Source organism: Natrix helvetica (assembly GCF_964273705.1).
Source record: "Natrix helvetica genome assembly, chromosome: 2".
Taxonomy (NCBI): domain Eukaryota; kingdom Metazoa; phylum Chordata; class Lepidosauria; order Squamata; family Natricidae; genus Natrix; species Natrix helvetica.
Window position 1 is genome coordinate 219,728,410 of NC_138552.1, and position 23,412 is coordinate 219,751,821.

A 23,412-nucleotide genomic window follows, 5' to 3' on the forward strand; every position below is an offset into this window, starting at 1 on the left:
AATGCACTCTCAGAATGATAATATTGGGATGGTGACAAAGCCAGAGGGGAAAAAAACAGTTATATTGCCTTTAACAAGTGGCAAACTCCCCGGTTAGCTCACAACAGTTGCAACACAGACAGTTTAGGGATTAGAAATAAGTATAGAAAATGTCATGCCAGTCATGTTTTTTGTTGATTTAAGAACGGAAAGGCCCTGCGGCGTGTAACAGGAATGAAGACTGTTAATTTTTTTCTAGTATTTTATTTCCTAAAGGTCACTTAGCAACGCAGTAGGGCAGCTAACACCTCCTTCCTGTCTTCTATTTTTTTTACAACTGGAGTAGGGAATCTTTTAATGGCTGAGTAGCATGCTTTTTCTCTTTTAGTTTTTGAGAGCTGCAGTACCTGGAGAAGGAGGGACCAATTTCATTTCATTCATTTGTTCATTCATTCTTTCATTTTTGTATTTTGGAGATAGTTAAGGCAAAGTAGATATATCCAGCATAGCAAAAGCTAAAGAGACTTACTTTATCCTGCCCCATACATCCCTTCGGCCGATTCGCTCACACAGAGAGGGACTCCTCCGGGTGCCGTCCACTAGGCTGTGCCAGCGGGCGACGCCTAGGGGAAGGGCCTTCTCTGTGATGGGCCCGACCCTCTGGAATGACCTTCCCCCCGACATTAGAATGACTACGGATCTCCGCTCCTTCCGTCAGAAACTTAAAACCCACCTATTCCAGCTAGCCGGCTTGGCCTAATTCCACCTATCCCACCTCAGTTCTATTTCTAAATTTTTAAGATTGGTTTTAAGGTTTGTTTTTTAATTTTTATGAATTGTACAGGGGTTGTTTAATTTGGTTTTTACCTATGTGTATGATTGTATGTATGTTTTAAATTTATTCCTGTACACCGCCCCGAGTCCCTCCGGGGAGAGGGGGCGGTCTAGAAATTTAATAAATTATTATTTATAATTTATTTCCATCTTGTTTTAAAAGACAGAAATGTAAAGCTGTCCAAAATCAATTGTTCCTTTACCAGTGACAAGCAGGGTGGGCTCTGGAAGGCATCAAAATAGGGGGCTTGTGTCAAATAAGAAAGCTGGGGAAAGGGGACCGATTTGGCTGTGGTGCAATGGGTGGACTTAATGACTCTTCCGTGCTAAACTGAGCACTATACTGTATCAAGTTTCTCCAATCCATTCACACCAACAGGGCAGCTATAAATAAAAGTAGCGCTGACTGAAGGGAGGAGGCAACAACGCTTAGTCATATCATGACCATTCTAGCCTACTCAGCTGCCTTCATAAACAGAACAGAACTGTTACCACAGTTAGGCAGCAAAACAGGATAGCCAGATTCCCCCTCCTTTCCTCGCTCGAGTTTCCACAGCAGCTAACCCTTTAAGAGTCATTGCCGCTTTCCTCTCCCAATGTCTGTGTGCAACTCTGCTCAACAGAACCCACGACCTGAAGTCTCCAATTCAGAATTTCTCAACCTCAGCAGCTTTAAGCGGTGAGGATTTCATGCTGGCTGGGGAATTCTGGGAGTTGAAGTCCACACCGCTTAAAGTTGCTGAGGGTTGAAAAGCACTTCTCTCATTTATGGGAGCAAAGGTGCCGTTTTCATTCACTGCAAACATTCTACATAAGTTTCCACTGGATTCCTTTCTGCTATGTAAGTTTGCAGTGAGACAATAAAGGGATGATGACCATCGGGTTGGCTCTGAGCCATTATCGCTGAGATGCTTCCCAGGCTCCCTCCTCAATGCTGCACCAGCTCGAACAGCATCGGAATCCGAAACTGATACAGTCATGTGGGTATTTCGGGCCGAATCTCGAGATTCCGAATTGAAAAGCCACGGAACAATCCAAGAGGCAGACCGATGAATGGAAGAATCTCTCCACTTTTTCCCGATCCAGGATCGTTAGTGGATTATTATTTTTTCCGCCCCTGTTTTGTTTTTTCTCCCCTTCTCATTTGGTTAGCGAGCTCCCCGCTGGAACCAGTTCAGCAGCTTCTGGTGACGCGCGTCCCATTGCCGGTTACCTGAGCTGGCCACGTGAGCGCCACATCATCGGGGATTTTGATATTGAAAGTCACCGAAAGAAGGAACCAGGAAAAGAGCCTGGTCCAAGACCGAGGAGAAAGGGACCTCTGCTCCGGGGCTGAGGTCGCTTGGGCCAGCAAGCCGCGAGAGCCTCCGGGGCTACTCTCCGTGGGCTGCCCTCCCCCACCCCGCATCTCCCTCCAGCGCGCTTCGAGGCCCCAGGCTTCTGCGCTGAGCCGCCGGGGTCACTCAGGGACACGGGTCTTTCGCGGACTCCGGGCAGGACAGCAGCGGTGGCGGGCTGGCGCTCGGAAGGAGTGCGCGGCGCTGGCGGGGGAAGATGCTGCAGTCGCTAGCGGGCAGCTCGTGCGTGGAGAGGCACCGCTCCGCCTGGTGCTTCGGCTTGCTGGTGCTGGGCTACCTGCTCTACCTGGTCTTCGGCGCCGTGGTCTTCTCGTCGGTCGAGCTGCCCTACGAAGACCTCCTGCGCCAGGAACTGCGCAAACTGAAGCAGCGCTTCGTGGAGGAGCACGAGTGCCTCTCGGAGGAGCAGCTCGAGAGCTTCTTGGCGCGGGTCCTGCAGGCCAGCAACTACGGCGTCTCGGTGCTGAGCAACGCTTCGGGCAGCTGGAACTGGGACTTTACCTCGGCGCTTTTCTTCGCCAGCACGGTGCTCTCCACCACAGGTAAGCAGGCGGCGTCGGCGCGGGCCTTAGCCCGGGCCTGGCCTGGCCTTTGCATTGGGAACCTCCTTCCTAGGCCAGCCCGGGCCTGCCAAGCCGCACAAAAAGCTTGAGTCCGCAACGGTGGGAGAAAGTGGCGGCTTCTCTCCTCCCCCTGCCCCCACCCCGGAACCCCTTTCCAACGGAGAAAGAGGTGGCCCGGCTAGGAAAATGTAGAAGGCCGAGGCCGAGGCATGTTTCTTGTGGGATTGCATTGCGGCTGTTTGGTTTGCAGAGAAAGTGTCTGCCTTCACACAACACTCTTTTAACACGCGTACTGAAATACTACGACTCTGGAGTCGTTCAACGCATTGAACCGTAAAATAGCAAAAGAGGCTGCGTTAACAAAATGTCCCACAAAGAAGAACCCATAACCAGGGTTGATGCTTTGTTATCCAAGAATTGGAGATATGGTAGGATACAAATGCAGCCACTAAATCTTGATTTGGTTGAGCGAGGTCTGATCACAGTCAGGGTCTTTCCCTCTTATAAAGGAGAATATTTGTAGCTCTGGGTCCTTGGTTGCTCTCTGAGCTTGGTTGTTTTCTTGCAGACATTTTAGTCCCCAAACTAAAATCATCATCAGTCCTAGTAAGGAGTGCGGTTTGATGTCAGTTTATATTCTAGTCTAGAATATAAACTAACAGTTTCTAGAATATAAACTGACAGGCAAGCTCAGGGAGCACCAAGGACCTCTCTTTCCCTTTTCCACCTTTATCGCCTTCAGGCATTTCCACTTTTCCTTCTAGTCCAGGGGTGTCCAAACTTGGCAACTTTAAGACTTGTGGACTTCAACTCCCAGAATTCCCCAGCCAGCTGGCTGGGGAATTCTGGGAGTTGAAGTCCACAAGTCTTAAAGTTGCCAAGTTTGGACACCCCTGTTCTAGTGCTTTGCTCCTTTTGATTTCTTGTGTACAGAGCTAACATTTTCTGAACAGGGTTACAAATAAAGAACTTGGAGGCAACTACTCATCTTTTGTGAAGTGGTAATCCAACTGCAAACTTTCTTTTCCCCATCACGTCATCCTGTGCTCTCATCCGTTTCCCCAGTTAATAGAGCCAGTACTTCTTCCTTTAGTAATAAAACGCTGGTACGGATTCCTGCTTGCGATATAAGAAAGAAGCCAACCCAAAAAAGAAAGAATCTTAGTCGGATTCATACATTACATTTCAGTTGGATTTTATTATAGAGTCTAAGTATTATGCCTGTCAAAACTGGCCATCTAGTTTTAAAAAGGGTAAATGTATACAGGTGCACATTTTGAGGACATGCCTTTTCACCAATGTTATTACAATGGATTTTTGTTTAACTGTGCTTGTAGGATCATAAACAGTTTTACATATTCCCAATGAGAACCTGTTTCTATAAATGAATAATATGTGTTCACTTTTAGGCTTAAGTCACATGTGGCGCTAAATCATGTAAACTGCTTAGCTTTGACGCTTTGATTTTTGTTGTTTGAATCCAAATACTTATACACTTATTATACTTATATCCCACTTTTCATTCAGGAGTTCAAGCAGGGGAACACAGCTTTCTTCCTGCTTTTCCCCACATCAACATTCTTGTGAGGTTAGGCTGGGAAAAAGTGATTGGCTGAAGAGAAACTAAAAGCTGGTTGTGTCTGCTTCTGCTGAAAAATGTATCCTATGTCAACCCAGTTTATGACTTCTGGCCATAATAGTTTTTTTTATCAAGCCAGGCCATTCTGCCTTGTTTAAGAGTCAGAGCTTACCAGAAGCCATAGCTTAATGTCCGTCATATCTTTGTTGCATTCATGAAAATCTTGTACTGTCAACATTGTGAATTATTACTCTATACATGTCCTGCAATAGTTATTTTTTTAAAAAAAATGAAATTCTGATTAATGAGAATGTCATTTTATTGCTTTGATAATAATTCATAACTGTGATAGCATGTCTGGTAAATGTGACCTTATAGAATGTATCCATCCATCCATCATTAATATTATTATCATTGAGCGGTTCAATAGCCATCATATTTGTCACTCACTATGGTTTGCCTAGAGAAATGTGGCAAACACTGCATGTAGTAACAGAGAAAATGCCCCTTTAAACCAGTAGAACTTGAAAATAAAGAATTTGTTCATGTCTTCTTAAATGCAGGAAGCACACCCCACTGCTAAAGAGAAGGTTAAGAGGATGCCACTTCCTTATTGTGTTTCTCTTTCCTATTTGAATAATGTGACCTGGTAAGGACAAGATGGTATTGTATTTCCTGATATAATGGAAAAAACCATTGCTCACATATGACTGAGGAAGGGAAAGCACACCCATAACTAATTCATCATTTAGCTTGTGTCTCTGCAGCTAATTTATTGTGTACTGAAATGTATGTTATCTAAAGTTTCTAAACCTTCCAGTTAAGTATGAATCCTTTAATGCATTTTTCCCCTTAGTTCTAAATAAAGATCCTATTATGGATATATTGCCCTTAAGCTGTTTAGAGGTCTTGCTGACTCAGCAGTTAAAATTGCATAAAGGTGGTATGAGGTAGTGCCAATGTGATATTCAGTATCATGTCCCTTATTCTGATCATTTGGATGACATGAATAATAGTGAAACTTTTGTTTTAACCATTACTGGATAGATAGATACCATATTTTTCAGACTATAAGAAACACCTTTTTCCCTCAAAAAAAAAAAAAAAAAAGCTGAAAATCTGGGCCTGTTTTTTTGCTCATGTTTCCCCTCCCTAGGAGCACTCTGGAAGCCTCCTAAAGGCTAGGCACAGCCATTTTTGCAAAGGGAGCAGGGTTTCGGGAGGCCAAAAATGCTGTATTCAGTGTATAAGATGCACCCAGATTTTCACCCTCTTCTTTGAGGGAAAAAGGTGCGTCTTATATTCTGAAAAATATGGTAATTGTAAAAAACTGCCACATCAGTCTTCTACAGTTTCACATCATTGTGATGCTATATAGTCAACCAGCATCAGAGATTTGTGGCCAGATAGAACTATAAATTATTTGTCTAGAAAGTATTTGGATCTTATGTGATATGAGTGAACTTTTCTCATGCAGTAAAAGCTTCCAGTCTCATCCCACCCCAACTGTAACATATACAACTGGGTTAGATTCCAGCAAACTAAGTAAAAAAGTAATTCAGTGGCTTTTCTTGAAGCAACCAAGTGAAGAATGATGGCTATGTTCCATTTTGTGTACCTATGAAGCTGTTTTATACAGAGTTTTCCGACTATCATTGATTAATAGTTTCACAGCTTTATGTTCTTTTTAACAATGTTTATTTGATACAACAGCCAGTTTGGTGTAGTAGTTAAGGCACCAGGGCTAGAAACTGAGAAAAGTGATTTCTAGTCCCACCTTGGCAAAAATCAGCTAGGTGACCTTGTGCCAGTTATTTTTTCTCAGCCCTAGAAAGGAGGCAATGGCAAAGCAATACTGAGAAACCTTGACAAAATTGCAGGACTTATCCAGGTAGTCTCCTAGAATCAGACACAATTGAACAGAAGAAAAAAAACCAGTAATAAACTTGACAAAGTTTAAAATATTAAAAGAAAAAATGAAATTGAGAAATAACCTAGTAGAATTATAAAATATGGAACACCTTCATCAGTTATTTAAAAAGAAGAATATCATTTGCACAAAACAGGAATGTTGATAATACTGTTTCAAGAGTGGGGGAAGTTGTAATCAGAACATTAATTAAATGTGCAGAAAAGGTAGTCTTTGAAATATTTTAACAAGCTTTCTTTTCATGAACATGAGAGAGATGCTTTAAAAAAAAGAAACCATGATATAAAAATATCTCAGTTGAGAATAATTGACTTTCAAATTTCACTTAGCAAAACGTTTGATGTTCTACAAGGAACAATCTTGAAAAGAAACTCACATTCTCCATTGCATTCTTACTGATAATAGGAATTATAGTTTATAAATGTGGGAATTCAAATTTTAAAATCCTGTAATTCAATGTAACAGATAACTACTTTTTTTTTCTTGCAGTGACTCATATAGTTTTACTGATCGTAGTTATCAGTAAACTCTAAAAGCAATTCTTAGTCTGGCAGCTCTTTTTAATTAAAAATAATAAATATTCAGCAATGGACTAGATAGAAGTTAATGAACTTAAGTAATGTTATAGATAGGCAACTCCCAAGGAAGTTTCCTTGATGACTATGACAATCCAACCATCCATGGATGATTTGCAAACTGTAACCTATCCCTTACAACAAAAGCTGAGCTCTGATGATTTGCAGGTGGGATTAACATACATAATATATCATATTATGGTATACCGATAAAGGTGATCCAAAGTATGATATAATGCTAAGTTCTCCAGCTGAACTTCTGGATGGCATTGACTATCAATTTATATTACATTCCTTCCTGTACTTGGAATGTACATATTGTGATCCTTCAGGTAGCGAAGGAGGCATAGTCTTATTTCTGAAGGCATTCTCTTTGACCATTAGCTTTACTTTGAAGAAAGTGATTTCTGCTTGTGCATTTCTCATGGTACAGAAACCACTTCTGCTGTTGAGATCAAACAAAATAGCAGGTCCATTCTGCTGCTCACCAAGGGGAGGGGAGATTTTGTATCCCAATGTTTGTCTCGGTTTCATTAAGATAAAGTGTCCCTTCAAAGCTGAACATATCTCTCTTCTCAGTCCAATTTTAGGAGCTGGTGTTGGGTTTAAATCACTTACAAGTTTGAGACATCAATATAAGGAGTGCCTCTTCCCATATTAGTGTAACCATGAATTAAAGCATCATAAGAGAGACATAAAGAAGAGAACCTTTTCAGCTCCAAAATGCCTGAGAGAACTTGATCAATATTACATTCTTTTATTGCCAGATTAAAAAGCCTTTTATGCTTTATGCCCATCTTAATACAATTTCTTAGGATTCTAGCTAGTTGGTTTATTTTAGTTTACTAACTCCACGGACTGATATTCTATTATACCCAGTTGTACTTGGAAATGTGGCTTCATTATTTATTTATTTATTACACTTATATCCCTCTGCTGCCAAACAACTCCTGGCAATTATTGCTAAATTAGAAAAGCAATTTAAAAATCTTTAAAGTAAAAATATACCCAGGATATATTTTCACTGCAGTCAAAAAAATTCAGAGAGCCTTCTTTTGTTTGTTTGCGTGAGCATTTTACAACTTTATGAAATATTCAGTGCAAGTGTGTTTAGAAAGGCTTTTCACATTACAGACACAGTAAATTATTTCACAAGCAGGCAACTTACATTCATATTTGAAAGAGCCTGATGATTTTTATTGTTGTGTTTAAGGTTTCATTTGAAATGATTGATGTAGTGCTTTAGTTTATTGACTTCATAGAACTCCAAAACTGGAAAGGACCTTTGAGTCAATTGCTCAGTTCAGGAATCCCAGGATATGGCTACCTAGCCTCAATTTCCCAATGAAAGAAACCCCATCACCTCTCTCAGTAATAAAACACACCTGTAGTACTGCATCCAGTTTTGGTCACCACATTACAAAAAAGATGTTGAGACTTTGAAAAAAAAGTGCAGAGAAGAACAACTAAGATGATTAAAGTCCTGGAGACTAAAACATATGAAGAACAGTTGCAAGAATTTTGTTTGGCTAGTCTAGAGAAAAGAAGGACTAGGGGTGACATGATAGCAGTATTCCAGTATTTGCCACAAGGAAGAGGGGGTCAACTTATTTTCCAAAGCACCAGAAGGCAAGACGAGACAATGGATAGAAACTAATCAAGGAGAGAAGCAGCCTGGAATTAAGGAGAAACTTCCTGACAGTGAGGACAATTAAGAGAGCCACTTGTCTATAATGGTATGGGGTCTCCTATTTGAGCAGGGGATTGGATATGAAGACCTCCAATGTCCTTTCCAGCTCTGTTCTGATTGAATTTCTTCTATTGTCAAAGAGCTCTGTTCATTATTTATTTATTATTTATTTATTTATTAAACTTCTAGACCGTCCCCTCTCCCCGAAGGGACTCGGGGCGGTGTACAGGTATAAATTTTAAAAAACCATACACTCGATAATATACATAACTAAAATTGAATTAAATATCCCCTGTACAAATTTATAAGAATTAAAAACTTAAACCTTAAAACCAAACCATAGAATTTAAAAATACAAACTGAGGTGGGAAAGCTGGAATTAGGCCAGGCCGGCTAGATGAAATAGGTGGGTTTTGAGTTTCCGGCGGAAGGAGCGGAGGTCCGTAGTCGTTCTAATGTCAATTTTTTTCCTACTGTTCTATAAGAATTCACCTCACTGTTACTGAATCCCTCATTCGGTCTCTAGTATAGAGCATAAGCTTTAATTTCTATGCTGATGTTTAATTCATGGATATACTAATATGGGAAGAGGTATTCCACATCATTTCAGATATTTGAAAAAAATGCTACCATCAGTATTTTGCCTCACGCATTTTCAGTTCTTCCAGGCTCTTTTAATACGATATAGCTTGTAATCTCCTGGTTATCCTCACTTCCCCGTTTTGAAATTGTTCCAGTTTGTCTCCAGGTGTTCTGGTCGTGCCCAGACTTTATAACTTTTTGTGAAATGTAATGGCAGTGAGACAAACATCACATGAACTGCCATTGTTGTTGTTAATCTCACTCTAAGCGCTTTCTTAATTGTATCAACTTGTGGCATGTTTTAAAATTTGGGCATCTCTAGTTGAGGAGAAATGTAACTCAAGGATCATTTGGAACAATACAGGATTCTAAACTACTGCAATTTCCTGGTAGCCTCTCATAAAGATACTAATTGAGTTCAAGCCTAATCTTTTTTGAGATTAGCCATAGTTGCCAGCCCTGCCATATGTTGTAGGATCAAGTCAAATACATAAACTTTAATTCACATTTACCGCACCATGTGTGAAGATTAAGTGTCAGTTAAGTGTCCTGCTGGTTTAAGCCAGTAGCTTGGAACATCTACCAACAGTAAATATAGATGAACTTAAAGCAGCTTTTCTCATGCTCATATATAAAGAAGCTGCACAAATTTAATAATTAAGCTTACTGAGTTTTTTCATCTTCTGTTCAATTTCTTACTGAATGGCAGCTTCATATCTGCCATCTGCTTCAGTTTTTTTTTATGACACATCATTCAAAGAGTATTTTTCCTGTTTGTATTACCTCTGTCCAGGAAGTCTGAGTCATATGAATTCCTAAATATGAACATAATGTTTCTTGCTGTGGTAAGAATGTTACTCAACTTAGTACTCAGGGATGTAACAGTACTGGAGGCATCAGATATGCTATTTTCTCAAATTCTTCATGACAAGGATAAAATAAGTAAAAATAACATGATGTTGACATGTACTGAAACTCATGCAGCACGTGAGTTATGAATGTTTCCTCAGAAATAACTCCCAACTAGATGTTCTGAATATTGCAGCCTTAATGCATCTAGCCAGCCTTAGAAATTAAAAAGGCTATTAATGTTCTTCTCTAAAAAAAATAAAATTTAGAAGACCTGAATTCAGACATTGTGAGTAAGAGCTGTTGGTTATTAACCAATATGTAAGCCATTTTAAAAATCTGTATTTATTCTTTTGCCATAGTTTTAAAACTGAACGACAATATTGTGATACAGTATATATTAATATTATAATATAAATTAAAAAATGTAGAGTGAGAGATTCCTCCCTGATAACATCACTGCCAACAAGAAAATTATATTGACTGCTGGATGGATTAAGAAAACTATGTAATTAGAGTCTTAATAACTCAGGTAATCAACATAAGAGCAGCTGTATTTAAAGTGAAGGATGTGTAATATCAATTTCAAGCACTGATTCATTAAAACAAACCTGGTGGCCAGAGGGCAAAAATGGAATTTTCTGTAATAATTATGTCCGTGCAGCATTTTGGATCTGAAGGGAAAAATTCCTTTGGTTCACACACAATCATGCACACTCTGTGATATCTATTGACAACTTTCCCGGAATCACACTGAAGCTGCAGAGGACAGCCTCGGGATCCTGGCAAAAGATGTGGTTGATTTAAAGCAGAGGTGTCAAACTCCATTTCATTGAGGGCCCCATCAGGGTTGTGTTTGAATATGGGGCGCTAGGTTGGGCATGGCCAGCTCGATGTCACTCATGTCAGGGGCGCCTGTGGTGGCCTGAGCACTCTGCTAGCGAAAACAGGCTCCTGAGCTCCATTTTTAGCTGTGACGGCCTCCTGCAACCATCTGCCAGCGAAAACACAGCTCGGGAGAGCCGCATCCTCCCAAGCTGTGTTTTCACTGGCAGAGGGTTGCAGGAGGCCGTCACAACCAAAAATGGAGTTCAGGAGCCCATTTTTGCTGGCAGAGGCACTGTGGGCTGATCCTTTGCTGTTTCCCGGGAGGCCCTGTGGGCCAGACACCGCAGGCAAGAACTTGCCCCCAGGCCTTGAGTTTGACACTCCTGATTTAAAGAGTTACAAATTGAGGCACCATGAGGAACTTTCTGTGGTATAGAGGTGGGAAGTGAGGAGTGTCATTGGCTGCTTTTCTTGTACACCATCCAGAGCCATATTGTTTGAGTTGGATAGCCAAATAAATAAGAAGATGGATTAATCCTGTGACCTGCATTATCATTAATATTATAAATATTAAGTACCGGTAATTACTAGATAACTTTACTGGTTTTATTTCCAGTTTCTGGCAAAAAAAACCCAAACCCAACCCCTTTCATTGGGTAAAAATGGATTCATTTCATGACCACAGCATTCTCTTAAGACTATTGCAAAAATACTGGAAAAACAGTTCCAGTTACATGATGTCTTGACTTACGGCTGTAATTCTATTACAATTGTAAGTCAGGGGCTACCTTTTTCCCAGAGGAACTTAGACACTGAGGCTATACTTTTGGCAGCCTCTGCACTCAGAGTAGTGGCTCCTGCAAAAGTCTCCACTGATTCCTGAACAAATTGAGGTCCTCTTGGCTAGTCTCACCTTCCCTCTATTTTGTCTCAAGGCACTATAGCTTTGATGCTATTTTTTTCATACAGTAAATCAAAGCACTCCTGGCTACAGGAGAAAATATGTATTTTCACTTTTTTTGTTTTTGTTTTATTCCTCTCTTTTCTACACATTTTGATTCATTTTATTTCCAGCAGGATTTCTGCTGCTCATTTCACAGGAAGAAATAACTTTCTCAGGTTTTAGAACTTCTTTTGGACCTGCTAGAGATTTCATGTATTAAATATATCAGTGGATATAAATGTATTTTACTGCCAAGCTATAGTGCAAATTCTGCTACTCATGTACTACTGACAAGTGCCTTATACCACTGTTAAAAGCCTGGGCTGGATTAATTGCTCCATTGTTTCATTGGCTCCCCTTAAGCTATGTTATGATTCTGCCCAGGTGCATCATACAGCAAACATTTCTTGTGCTGCACACCAGCCAGGGAGCAAAACCTGGCTGGATATAAAATCTTACTTTTCTCACCACTGAATTGCATTTTGTTGGATAGGGTCCAGTGTTCGAGTCTGTCAATATCTTTCTGGATCTTGAGCCTATCTTCTAAAGTGTTAGCTATTCATTCCAAGCTTCATGCCATCTGCGAATTTGATAAGCTCCCCTTCTATTCCCTCATCCAAATAATTTCTGAAGATGGGCCTAAGACAGAACCTTGAAGTACCCCAGTGCATGCTTCCCTCCATGTAGATCTAGTTCTATTGAGAGCTACACATTGGGTGTGATTGGACAGCCAGTTATGAGTGCATCTGATGGTGATGCTGTCTATCTCACATTTTTTTATTTTGGCCTGGGCCAAGAGAATCCAGGAATCCAATAAACAAGCAACAGCAACAACAACAACAACAACAAAAAGGACAAGAAACAAAGAGGTGGAATCTAGAACTCCAGAGATAATACAATACAGCAAGATAAAAGCAACAGAGCTGAGGTTTACAAAATTGTCAGAGTGAAATGAGTAAATGAGCCAAACTGGGCCTCTACCCAAATGCCCAGCTGAAGCACTGTTAGACTCTGCTCTCCTGCTGGCCCATTTTTTGGCCAGTCTGGCTGATCTGAAGAGCTAAGCCTTCTGTTGTTGGATCTGTAAAGCACACCTTTGTTTAGGACTGGAGGATTGAAGTTCATATCTGAGAGGCTGTTAGTGGGTGCAAGCAGGGAGTACTGGATTTACCTCAGGCAAGGCATTGGCTTCATCTCATCTCCTGCAGGACTATTATCCGTAGATGTCCTTGGCTCTTAATTACCCTTCATCAGAAGACAAATCAAGCAAGGCCATAAAAAGGCACTAATTTTACAGCTGATGATTGTCATGGTGTTTTAGGAATAGACCATAGTTTTAAACAGTTTGGATTAATGAGGGTGAGCATTAAAAATCAATGCACATTTGGAAATGCCACAGCTGAAGATGAAAAAGCATAGCATTAAACTTATTTTTTTTGCTTCAAAGAAACCTTGAACTCTCCATGTTCCTGAATATTCTATTCTTGGAAAAATAAATGCTATTTTAATTAGCATCCTATTAACATAGCATGCATGTTTTGTAGTTCACTAGAAGCATAACTAGAATTGGCGCCTAATGCAAATGTTTGAGATCCAACAGCATTTTCAAGAACTACCATACCTACAGGCTTTAAATTTTTTTAAAAAATCATGACATAGCAGGCAAGTGCTTAAAAGAAGTACTCAACACTTTTAACTAATGGAAAGTTCTATACATCCAGCCCAAACTGGAACATTTTATCCTTCGTGTAAATTTCTTTTTATCCTTTTTGTTGCTTTAACCATTGTGCTAGGAGACAGCCCTTGTTTGCAAACAGTTGACTCGCCTTGGTAATATTTATTGATAGTTCATTGCAGGGCAGGTTAAACAAGTGATATATGAGTTTTCTACAGAGATCTTAAAGTAGCCTTCAAACCTGACTACCTCTTCTGTGTTGTTTATTAGTTTTTACTGGGCAGAAACTTTTTGGTTGCTTCTTTCCCAATAGTTAGAAAATCAGCTTGACTTGCAAAGAACTTATATCAGTTTTCATATTCAGCATTTGGATATTTAGAAACAAATTAATGCATTGTGGTTGGATTGCATGTAATTAATTCTGAGTTAATTTTATTTGAACAGTTTCATTTCAAAGATTTATAAGATCACCCAACTCAGAAATTGATACTGCATGATAGATTATAAGCTACCCTATATATAAGAAGCTGAACAAGAAGTATAAGTCTGGAACTGCGTTTTTAGGGAGTAGGAGTGAGCTAATATTCCTCTATCATAATTTGTGATTTGTAATTTGGATAAAATAAACTACTAATTTCTCTCTGGTACATTAACATGTCAGAGGGAGGAGAAAGAACAGGGACCCTGTTGCTGGGAGGAAATAGTCCCAAGGACTGTGGGGAACCTGATGGTGGGAAGCAGAACATGGGGTGTCTCAGGGAGTGCGGAAAGACTGAGGCACCCCATGTTCTACTTAACAACCCACACAGTCATTTCATAACCACATCAGAGAAAGCAGGAGATGGAGTCATTGAGCAAAGTGATCTTGCTTAACAACCATTACAACATGTGACCATAATGGACAGGCTCCATTATGGTCATAGGTTGAGGACTACCTATATAAACATACTTTGAATCTCTGTTGGAAATGTGAACGATATAAAGGGACATTCTATCATGTTTAGTGGATATGTAAAAGAGCTGTAAAGATTGGATACAAATACATTAATTCAGGGATAAACGCCAATTAAAACAAGAGGCTTTTCTTTGGGAACTAATGGACAGTTAACTAGAATTTCTCATTCAAATATTGTACCAAATACTGTGACTTTATTCTTAACTGTAAAAACCGCTGCACAAAAACTTGTAACCAAACGACATGTTTGATGAAATTGTTTTTCTTTTCTTTTTTTCCTTGCTCTTGTTCTGTATGTGTTGTCTTGTACTTTTTAAAGAAAAATAAATAAATAATTTACAAAAAGAGAGGTTAAGATGATGGACTTTGCAAGCTGGTTAAATTAACTTATTTGATGAAAGAAAAAAGACAATATCTACATTTATAGCTGACTAGAAACCCTTTACAGACTGTTTTCATGAAACATAAAAATGGCTTGTGATTTTGATGATTAGGGAAAAAAATAGATGATAGAAAAAAGTGAGCTTTTTCTACTTACCGTATAAGGAATGAGTAAGCAAGCAAATATCCATTCTTATATTTCTTGTAAAGGAAATTAGAAGGTTTTTTTTTCTATTCCTATTCTTTTCTTTCTACAATTTTGTCTTTTCTTTTTCCTTTCTCTCTTTCTGTATCTTGATTTATGTAATAGTTTGTGTTTTAGTGTTCTCTTTAAAACTTTAATAACATTTGTATTAAAAGAAAAAGAGTGATAGTATTTGCAAGTGCTTTCTCCATCCTCCCTTCATAAAGGAGACAAATACTCTTCCGTTTCAAATGGCCCACCTTCCCATTTCTTGTAGTATGAAGATTTTGTTTAGAAACTCTGGATAAGTTCGCTCTCACACCAAAATACTATAGTTAGGAGTTTAATGACGAGGTGGCTTTCCAAATGTCAAAGTACAGCTTTTCTTTCTCTTTGCTTTTTGTTCTGTGGTACACGTGAATGATCTTTAATGAAGTACAGACAATGATGTAAAATGTAAACCTTCTCTGCACTTCAACCTCAGGTTGAGGTAACTTACTCTATCATCTTAAGTCCTCAGAATGCATTCAGACTTAACAGCTTTTCTCCACACATAAATCTCTAAGCCTCACTCCTGTCCTTGTGCTTATGTTGCAGGTTATGGTCACACTGTGCCTTTGTCAGATGGAGGAAAGGCCTTTTGCATCATCTATTCAGTTATTGGGATCCCCTTCACCCTGCTCTTCCTGACAGCAGTCGTCCAGCGCATCATAGTTTATGTCACCAGGCGGCCTGTACTGTATTTCCACATCCACTGGGGCTTTTCGAAGCAAATTGTGGCCATCATCCACGCCGTGATTTTGGGCTTTGTGACCGTCTCATGCTTTTTCTTTATCCCAGCAATAATATTTTCCGTCCTGGAAGATGATTGGAACTTTCTGGAATCATTTTATTTTTGCTTCATTTCTCTCAGCACCATCGGCCTTGGCGACTACGTTCCAGGAGAAGGTTATAACCAAAAATTCAGAGAGCTATATAAAATAGGAATTACATGTGAGTAACAAATTAACACTCTTAACAAGAAAAGGGCATATTTCTTCTTAATAACTTTTTATATTATATAATTGCAGATCCAAAAAAAAAACCTAACAAGATTTTGGAAACTCTTGTTGAAGTCCTGCTTTTTGTTTAATGTGTAATTTACATGTTATAACGAAGTGCTGTAGAAGATGTACAGGTAGCCTTTGACTTGTAATCATTTATTTAGTGACTATTCAAAGTTACACTGAAAAAGTTGCACTGAAAAAAGTGACTTAAGATTTAGTCACACTTATGACCATTGCAGCATCCTCATGATCACGTGATCAAAATTCAAATGCTTGGCAACTGGCATGTATTTATGACAGTTGTAGTGTTCCCAGATCATGGAATCCCCTTTCGCAACCTAAGAAGCAAAGTTAATGGGGAAGCCAGATTCACTTAACAACGGTGCTATTAACTTAACAACTGCAATGATTCACTTAACAACTATGCCAAGAAAGATTGCAAAATGGCTAAAGCTCATTTAATAACTGTCTTGTTTAGTAACGGAAATTTTGGGCTCGATTGTGTAAGTCGAGGAGTACCTGTATATTCTCATTCTGACAAGCAAAGTTAACCAGTCAGATATTACTAAATGCAATCAAGCACTTACAAATGTTTCATAGAATAGTTATAAATTGTCTGTTTATAGGAACCAAAAATTAACAATTAAATGGACCCACTATATTCAAGAAAGAATATATATCAGATCCTTATTTTCTAGCACAGGTGGACACAAGCTACAATCACCTGAAAGTTAGATGTATCATCAGAGTTCCTCCAAACATTTCTGTCAAATTCTGATTTTTAACGTAGCAAAAAGCAACTGGATATTCAGCTCCTTGATTTTTATTCCTTATCTTAAAGTACATTTTCTTACAAGTGCTTATATTCTTAATATTTACAAGGTTAATAGAGTCTAGCAGAGAGCAGAGTAGATCACTCCAAACACTCCTGATTTCTATCACTCTTTGTAATGTAATCTTCTTACCACATTTTAAAATATTTTATTACATGCTTATGTAGCTTCTATCTCTTAGTTTTCAGCAGGTGTTGTATACATAGGATAATAGGGTATTTACAATGAAATTGTGGAGGTAATATGACACCCAGCCTTTTGTTGATAGCAATGATTAGAGTGATATTTTTAAACAGATAAATATAATTCCAAATTTATATTTAATTAGCAAGAGTATTATTGTTGATTGTATAGCTCTTGTATTATACTCTAATTGTATAACTACGGTAATACTGTAGAACTCCATATTGATCTACTTGCAGGATAGATAGATAGAGATAACAAGAGAGAGAGATTTGCTGGGTTTGAATAAACATTTTTGATTGTATATATATGCATACATACATCCATACACTATATTGCCAAAAGTATTCGCTCACAACTGATTCTGATTATGTGGATGAGTGAGCGAATACTTTTGGCAATATAGTGTACATACGTACGTACATATATATCAGTGGTGGGTTCCGGATCCCGGTGCAACTGGTACGGTGCAACAGGGCCCATGAACAGACCACATGAACACACACGTGTGTGCAGCGCATGTGTGCTTCCTTACTTCCCGCGACGCTCCAGCTGCTCGGCAGAGCGTCACGCAGGCGCCGTACGCTCCATGTGCGGAACCGCCGAAGAGCTCAAATACAGGTAAGGATGGCGGGGGGCGGGTGGTCCCTCCGGAGCACTGTACTGGACTGGTACCTGATGCTCCCGGTAGGTCTGGTACACCCGTACCAGGGCATACCACCTGCAAACCACCACTGATATATATACACATACATATACATACACACACACACACACACACACACACACACATATATAAGCTTTCACAAAATTAAATGTTTAGTCAAATCTCACTATAGATTAGAGCTATTCAAGCCTTCTTTATATGTTTGATATTTATGTTAGTCAGTACACAGGATGGTGTGCATCAGCGGCCCTGCCCGAGCTCCTCGAGCTGATCGCGGAGACGGCAGTTGATACCCCCAAACTTGTGGTTATGGGGGATTTCAATCTGCCGTCGACGGGTGAAGCATCCGAGGTGGCTTGGGAGTTCATGGCTTCCATGACAGCCATGGACCTGTCCCAATTAATTCAGGGCCCCACACACGAGGGTGGACACACACTGGACCTTGTTTTTGTATCTGGACAGTGGACGAGTGATCTGGGAATAGGGGATCTAGTTATCACACCCCTGTCATGGTCAGACCACTCTTCTCTCCGGCTCGACTTCCCCGGCGCTACCCCCCACCGCGGGGAGGCGGAACCTGATTGTCCCAGATGGTTCCGCCCCAAGCGACTGATGGAACCGGATAGGTTCCAGACGGAGCTTGGGCCACTTTCTGTAGCCTTGACCCGCTCCCGGACGGAGGACCTAGTGGCCGCTTGGAATAAGGCGGCTGCGGGGGCCTTGGACCGGGTAGCGCCTTTGCGGCCTCTCTTGCGGCAACGAACCACCCTGGCTCCTTGGTTTACCGAGGAGCTGAGGGTGATGAAACGCCACAAGAGACGCCTAGAAAGCAGCTGGAGGTCCTCACACTCCGAATCTGACCGAACACAGGTAAGAGCCTATTTACGGACCTACCTTGTGGCTCTAAGAGCGGCCAAACGTAGACACTGTGCCGCTCTTATTGCGTCCGCGGATAACCGCCCTGCCGCCCTGTTTCGGGTGATCCGCTCTCTCTTATTTCAGAGGTCGCGGGAAGCCCCTTTACAGGGTAGAGCAGAGGAGTTTGGGGAATATCTGCAGGACAAAATTGATCAGATCCGGAGTGGATGGGCCCCCTTCAGTGGACCAGGGGAGATGTCGGAAGCAAGTCTTGAGACACCATGCTGGGAGGAGTTTGACTCTGTTGCCCCCGAGGACTTGGACAGGTTACATGGGCGACTGCGAGCCACCTCATGTTTACTGGACCCGTGTCCCTCCTGGCTTGTACTGGCATCCTGGGAGGTTACACGAGGCTGGCTCCTGGGTCTGGTGAACGCTTCACTGGAGGAGGGGTCCTTGCCGACCGCCTTGAAAGAGGCGGTGGTGAGGCCCCTGCTCAAGAGGCCTTCACTGGATCCGGAGGAACTAGCTAATTACCGTCCTGTCTCCAACCTTCCCTTTTTAGCGAAGGTTGTAGAGAGTGTGGTGGCGCAACAGTTCCCACGTCACCTGGAGGAAGCAGTCTATCTTGACCCGCGCCAGTCCGGCTTTCGACCCGGTCACAGCACGGAGACGGCCTTGGTCGCGTTGGTAGATGATCTATGGAGGGCCAGAGATAGGGGTTGTTCCTCTATCCTGGTCCTATTAGATCTATCAGCGGCTTTCGATACCATCGACCATGGTATCTTATTGCGCCGGCTGGAAGAGATGGGCGTGGGGGGCACCGTTCTGCAGTGGTTCCGCTCCTATCTCTCCGACCGGACACAGTGTGTGTTGGCAGGGGAGCAGAGGTCGACCCTGAGGCCACTCACTTGTGGGGTGCCTCAGGGTTCGGTCCTCTCGGCCCTCCTGTTCAACAAATACATGAAGCCGCTGGGTGAGATCATCCGTGGTTTTGGGGTTGGATACCATCTGTACGCTGATGATACACAGCTGTACATTTCCACCCCAAACCACCCCAACGAGGCCGTCGAAATGTTGTCCCGGTGTTTGGAAGCCGTGCGGGTCTGGATGGGGGACAACAGACTTAAACTCAACCCTTCCAAGACTGAGTGGCTGTGGCTGCCGGCACCCCGATTCAACCAGTTGACGCCATCACTGGCCATAGGGGGCGAATTATTGCCCCCTGTGGAACGGGCGCGCAATTTGGGCGTCCTCCTTGATGCCCGGCTGTCGATGGATGACCATCTGACAGCCGTGGCGAGGGGGGCATTCCACCAGGTTCGCCTGGTGCGTCAATTGCGCCCCCTATTGGATCGGGACGCCCTACACACAGTCACTCATGCGCTGGTGACATCTCGCCTGGACTACTGCAATGCTCTCTACATGGGGCTCCCTTTGAGATGCACCCGAAGACTACAGCTAGTTCAGAATGCAGCCGCGCGGGTTATCATGGGAGGATCAAGATACTCCCATATAACACCATTCCTGTGCGAGCTGCACTGGCTGCCTGTGGTTTTTCGGGTGCGTTTCAAGGTGTTGGTTACTATCTTCAAAGCGCTCCATGGCATGGGACCTAGTTACCTGCGGGACCGCATCTCACCTCATACATCTCTACGACCTATCCGCTCTCACAGAGAGGGACTCCTCCAGGTGCCATCCGCCAAGCAGTGCCAGCGGGTGACGCCTAGGAGTAGAGCCTTCTCTGTGATGGGCCCAACCCTCTGGAATGACCTCCCTCCCGATATTAGAACAACTAATGACCTCCGCTCCTTCCGACAGAAGCTCAAGACTCACCTGTTCCGACTAGCTGGCTTAGCCGATTGATAGTTCCATCTTCCACCTCCTGGCAAACATTTTATTGGGGAATTTTTTAAGGGAATTTTAATTGTATTTGTATTTTAACTAAGAATTGTACAGTATATTTTTTACCTCCTCCATCTATGTCTATGTCTATGTCTACGTCTACGTTCATGTCTATGTATTTGTATATGGTTTTAACTTGACTGTACACCGCCCCGAGTCCTGTCTAGGAAAGGGTGCGGTCTAGAAATAAAAGTTTATTATTATTATTATTATTAATTCTGCTTAAAAGTCCTACTGTTTGATTTAAGTCTTTCAGAATGTGGGAGATTTAATAGGGACATGTGGAAGGACTGCACATGGCATGGGCATTAACAGCTTCTGGATTAGCAATTAATTCTTTTCACTGTGGAGATTTGCACTACTACTTACATTCAGTCAATTCTTAGTTCATCAACTGTGATAATTCTTTCCTAGGTTACTTGTTGCTGGGTCTCATCGCAATGCTGGTTGTTCTAGAAACTTTCTGCGAACTTCATGAACTCAAAAAATTTAGGAAAATATTCTACGTGAAGAAAAACAAGGAAGAAGACCAAGTGCACATTACAGAACATGATCAACTATCCTTCTCTTCAATTTCAGACCAGGCAGCATCCATGAAGGAAGACCAGAAAGTAGAGGAGCCTTTTGTGACTCCTCAATCTGCAGTTAACTGTGATGACTTTTTAAACAATTAACCAAGGGCTTCCATTCCAGTATCAACAACAGTGCACTTAACATTCTTGCAGTTAGAACTAGTACTATTAATGTAACTATAGAAGCAGGAATGCTATGCTATACTATTCATATATTCATAATGCTTTGGGATCTTTTACAATTTATGGGCCAAATAGAGGCATTATTGTTGCTGGCTCTACATATTGGGAATGTTGACTGAAACTAGTGTGCAGTTGAGAATCTCAGGATTCATGATGTATACATAGTATATAAGATTAAGACTATCCCTGTTCAGTCTCTTATCCTTTTCCACTCTAAAATCAATGAAATATTTAGCTTTTTTCCTGAAGACCAGACCTTCTTATGCCAATTTCATGTGTGGCAACCAATCTTTGGGAGTTAGTAAATCTTCATGCTTTCCACATACAGAAGATAGTAGCCACAGCAGCCCTTAGACATTAGGAATAATCTTCCAGATGGCAGTCACTCAGGTGTGTAGCAGTGCAATTATCGCTACAGAACCAAAAAGTGAGAACCAAGTGTATGCTATCTGTTATGTGTCATCTCCGTCACTCTAAGCTCTGAAAACATTTAGGTTTGTCTCGGTATGAATAAGGCAAAGAAACAGACATTCTGAAACATCTGTCCTCAGTCTAATATCCTACTCTGACTGATCACCTCTATCCTGTAGAGGCTGAAGAGGGGAGTTTGGGCAAAGGTGCTTTATGTGCAGGAGAAAGTTGTTTAGAGTTACGTTTGCTGCACACTAAGCCTACATCAAGTAATTTTACCCTAAAATATATTCTAGATCTGTGATGGCGTACGTATGGTACATGTGCCACAGGAGCCATATCTGACAGCATGTGAGGTGTCAGCTCCAGCGTGCATTCACGCGCCACCCAGCTGATTGTTGGCCTTCCGGAAGGCTGGGAGAGGCCATTTTTGCCCTCCCCAGGCTTCAGGAAAGCCTCCAGAGCCTGGGGAGGGGCATAAACAGCCCCCCCTGGAGAAAATACCAAGCTCAGCTTGGAGGCGTGGGGGGAAGGGAGCGAGAGGGTTGTGTACACATGCGCGTGTGCACCCTTGCATTTTTGGCACCCAACAACAAAAAGGTTAGCCATCACTTTTCTAGATGAAGACTTTGCTAAGCCTGAATGTGATCTCTGAGTGTTTTCCTTCTAGCCTTAAATATAACATAAGGGTGTTATGCATCGGATTTGAGTGGGTTGTAGGAACAGGGACCCATGAACATCATCATACAGAACTGAAGGCATATTACAGTGGAAAGCCATCTTCCTTAGCATTTTCACCTTCACGTTGGGCTCCAGTTTTAGCAGGCTGGTTGTGATTTTCAAACTATTCATAGCCAAGCAATTTTAGAGCTAAGATCTTATTTATTCAGTGAAATAATAATCAAGCTGAATACTGAAGTAATGATGAAAAGAGGGGGAAAAATACTTGAAAGCTCTTATCACCTAAAAGCACTGTACATGAATTTAATGTTTATTAATAGATTTTGTATCTTTACTAGGGAATTTGACTTTCTTGATAAATCTGCTTCAAAAATCTATGTGAACTGAAATTTATTTTTAAGAAACCACAACTCAGAGATGCTTCTTTAATTTGATTTGAAGCTTAGTGTAGTGCATGCTCACCAAAGCCGATATTTTTGTACCATTTTTGTTAGTTTCGATTGTATAGTTCAACTGTTATTTATGTACATAAATATATTTATATATTGTGCATATCATGTAGATTGCTAGAAATGAAGTGTCCGGTTTGAAATTTTAAAGGTTCTTTTCCTCATATATTTTTTTATGAATCATTCAAACTATGGCACTGAAAATAATGACTTAAATTCTGACCAAATGAATGTGGAAGGGTAAGTCATTATGCCTGCAATGTTAACATTCCTTTTCCTTGTTTTCTTTCGTTTTGTTTTAATATGACAGCTACTCTTATGGGTGGCAGTATTTCCAAGTAGCTTGAATGCTGCAGCATTTTTCACACTGTACTGTACTACTGAATTCAGACTTTATTGACAGTTGTTGCCTGGAAACAGGTGATGTTGCATAATTGCACAAGGTTGTTTTGTTTTATTTGTTAAGTCAGAGAACATAATAAAGCCTAGTTAGAAGAGGAATACTGTAGAAAAAACTGTAGAGATAAGGAATTATTATTCTAACAATTAGCATTTCAGACTTTCAAAATAAATCATGTATGGTTCCATCTCTCTCTCTCTCTTTCTTTTGGCATTTTAATATTTAACTGTAATTTTACTTGTCACATGGGACAGGATATACATAACAAACTACTGTTGCCACTACCACTAGCTTCTTCGGGGCACATCTAAAACTGGAT

At 41.1% G+C, this 23,412-nt stretch overlaps 1 protein-coding gene across 1 annotated transcript; it reads left to right on the forward strand.

The window, feature by feature from the left end:
• The first annotated feature begins 1,167 nt into the window (after positions 1 to 1,167).
• On the forward strand, positions 1,168 to 23,278 carry KCNK1 (potassium two pore domain channel subfamily K member 1). The gene is made up of 3 exons (XM_081941365.1): positions 1,168 to 2,713; positions 15,503 to 15,898; positions 20,812 to 23,278. The coding sequence occupies exons 1-3, from the start codon at positions 2,368 to 2,370 to the stop codon at positions 21,069 to 21,071; spliced, it is 1,002 nt and encodes a 333-aa protein (XP_081797491.1). The 5' UTR covers positions 1,168 to 2,367; the 3' UTR covers positions 21,072 to 23,278.
• The last annotated feature ends 134 nt before the right edge of the window (positions 23,279 to 23,412 follow it).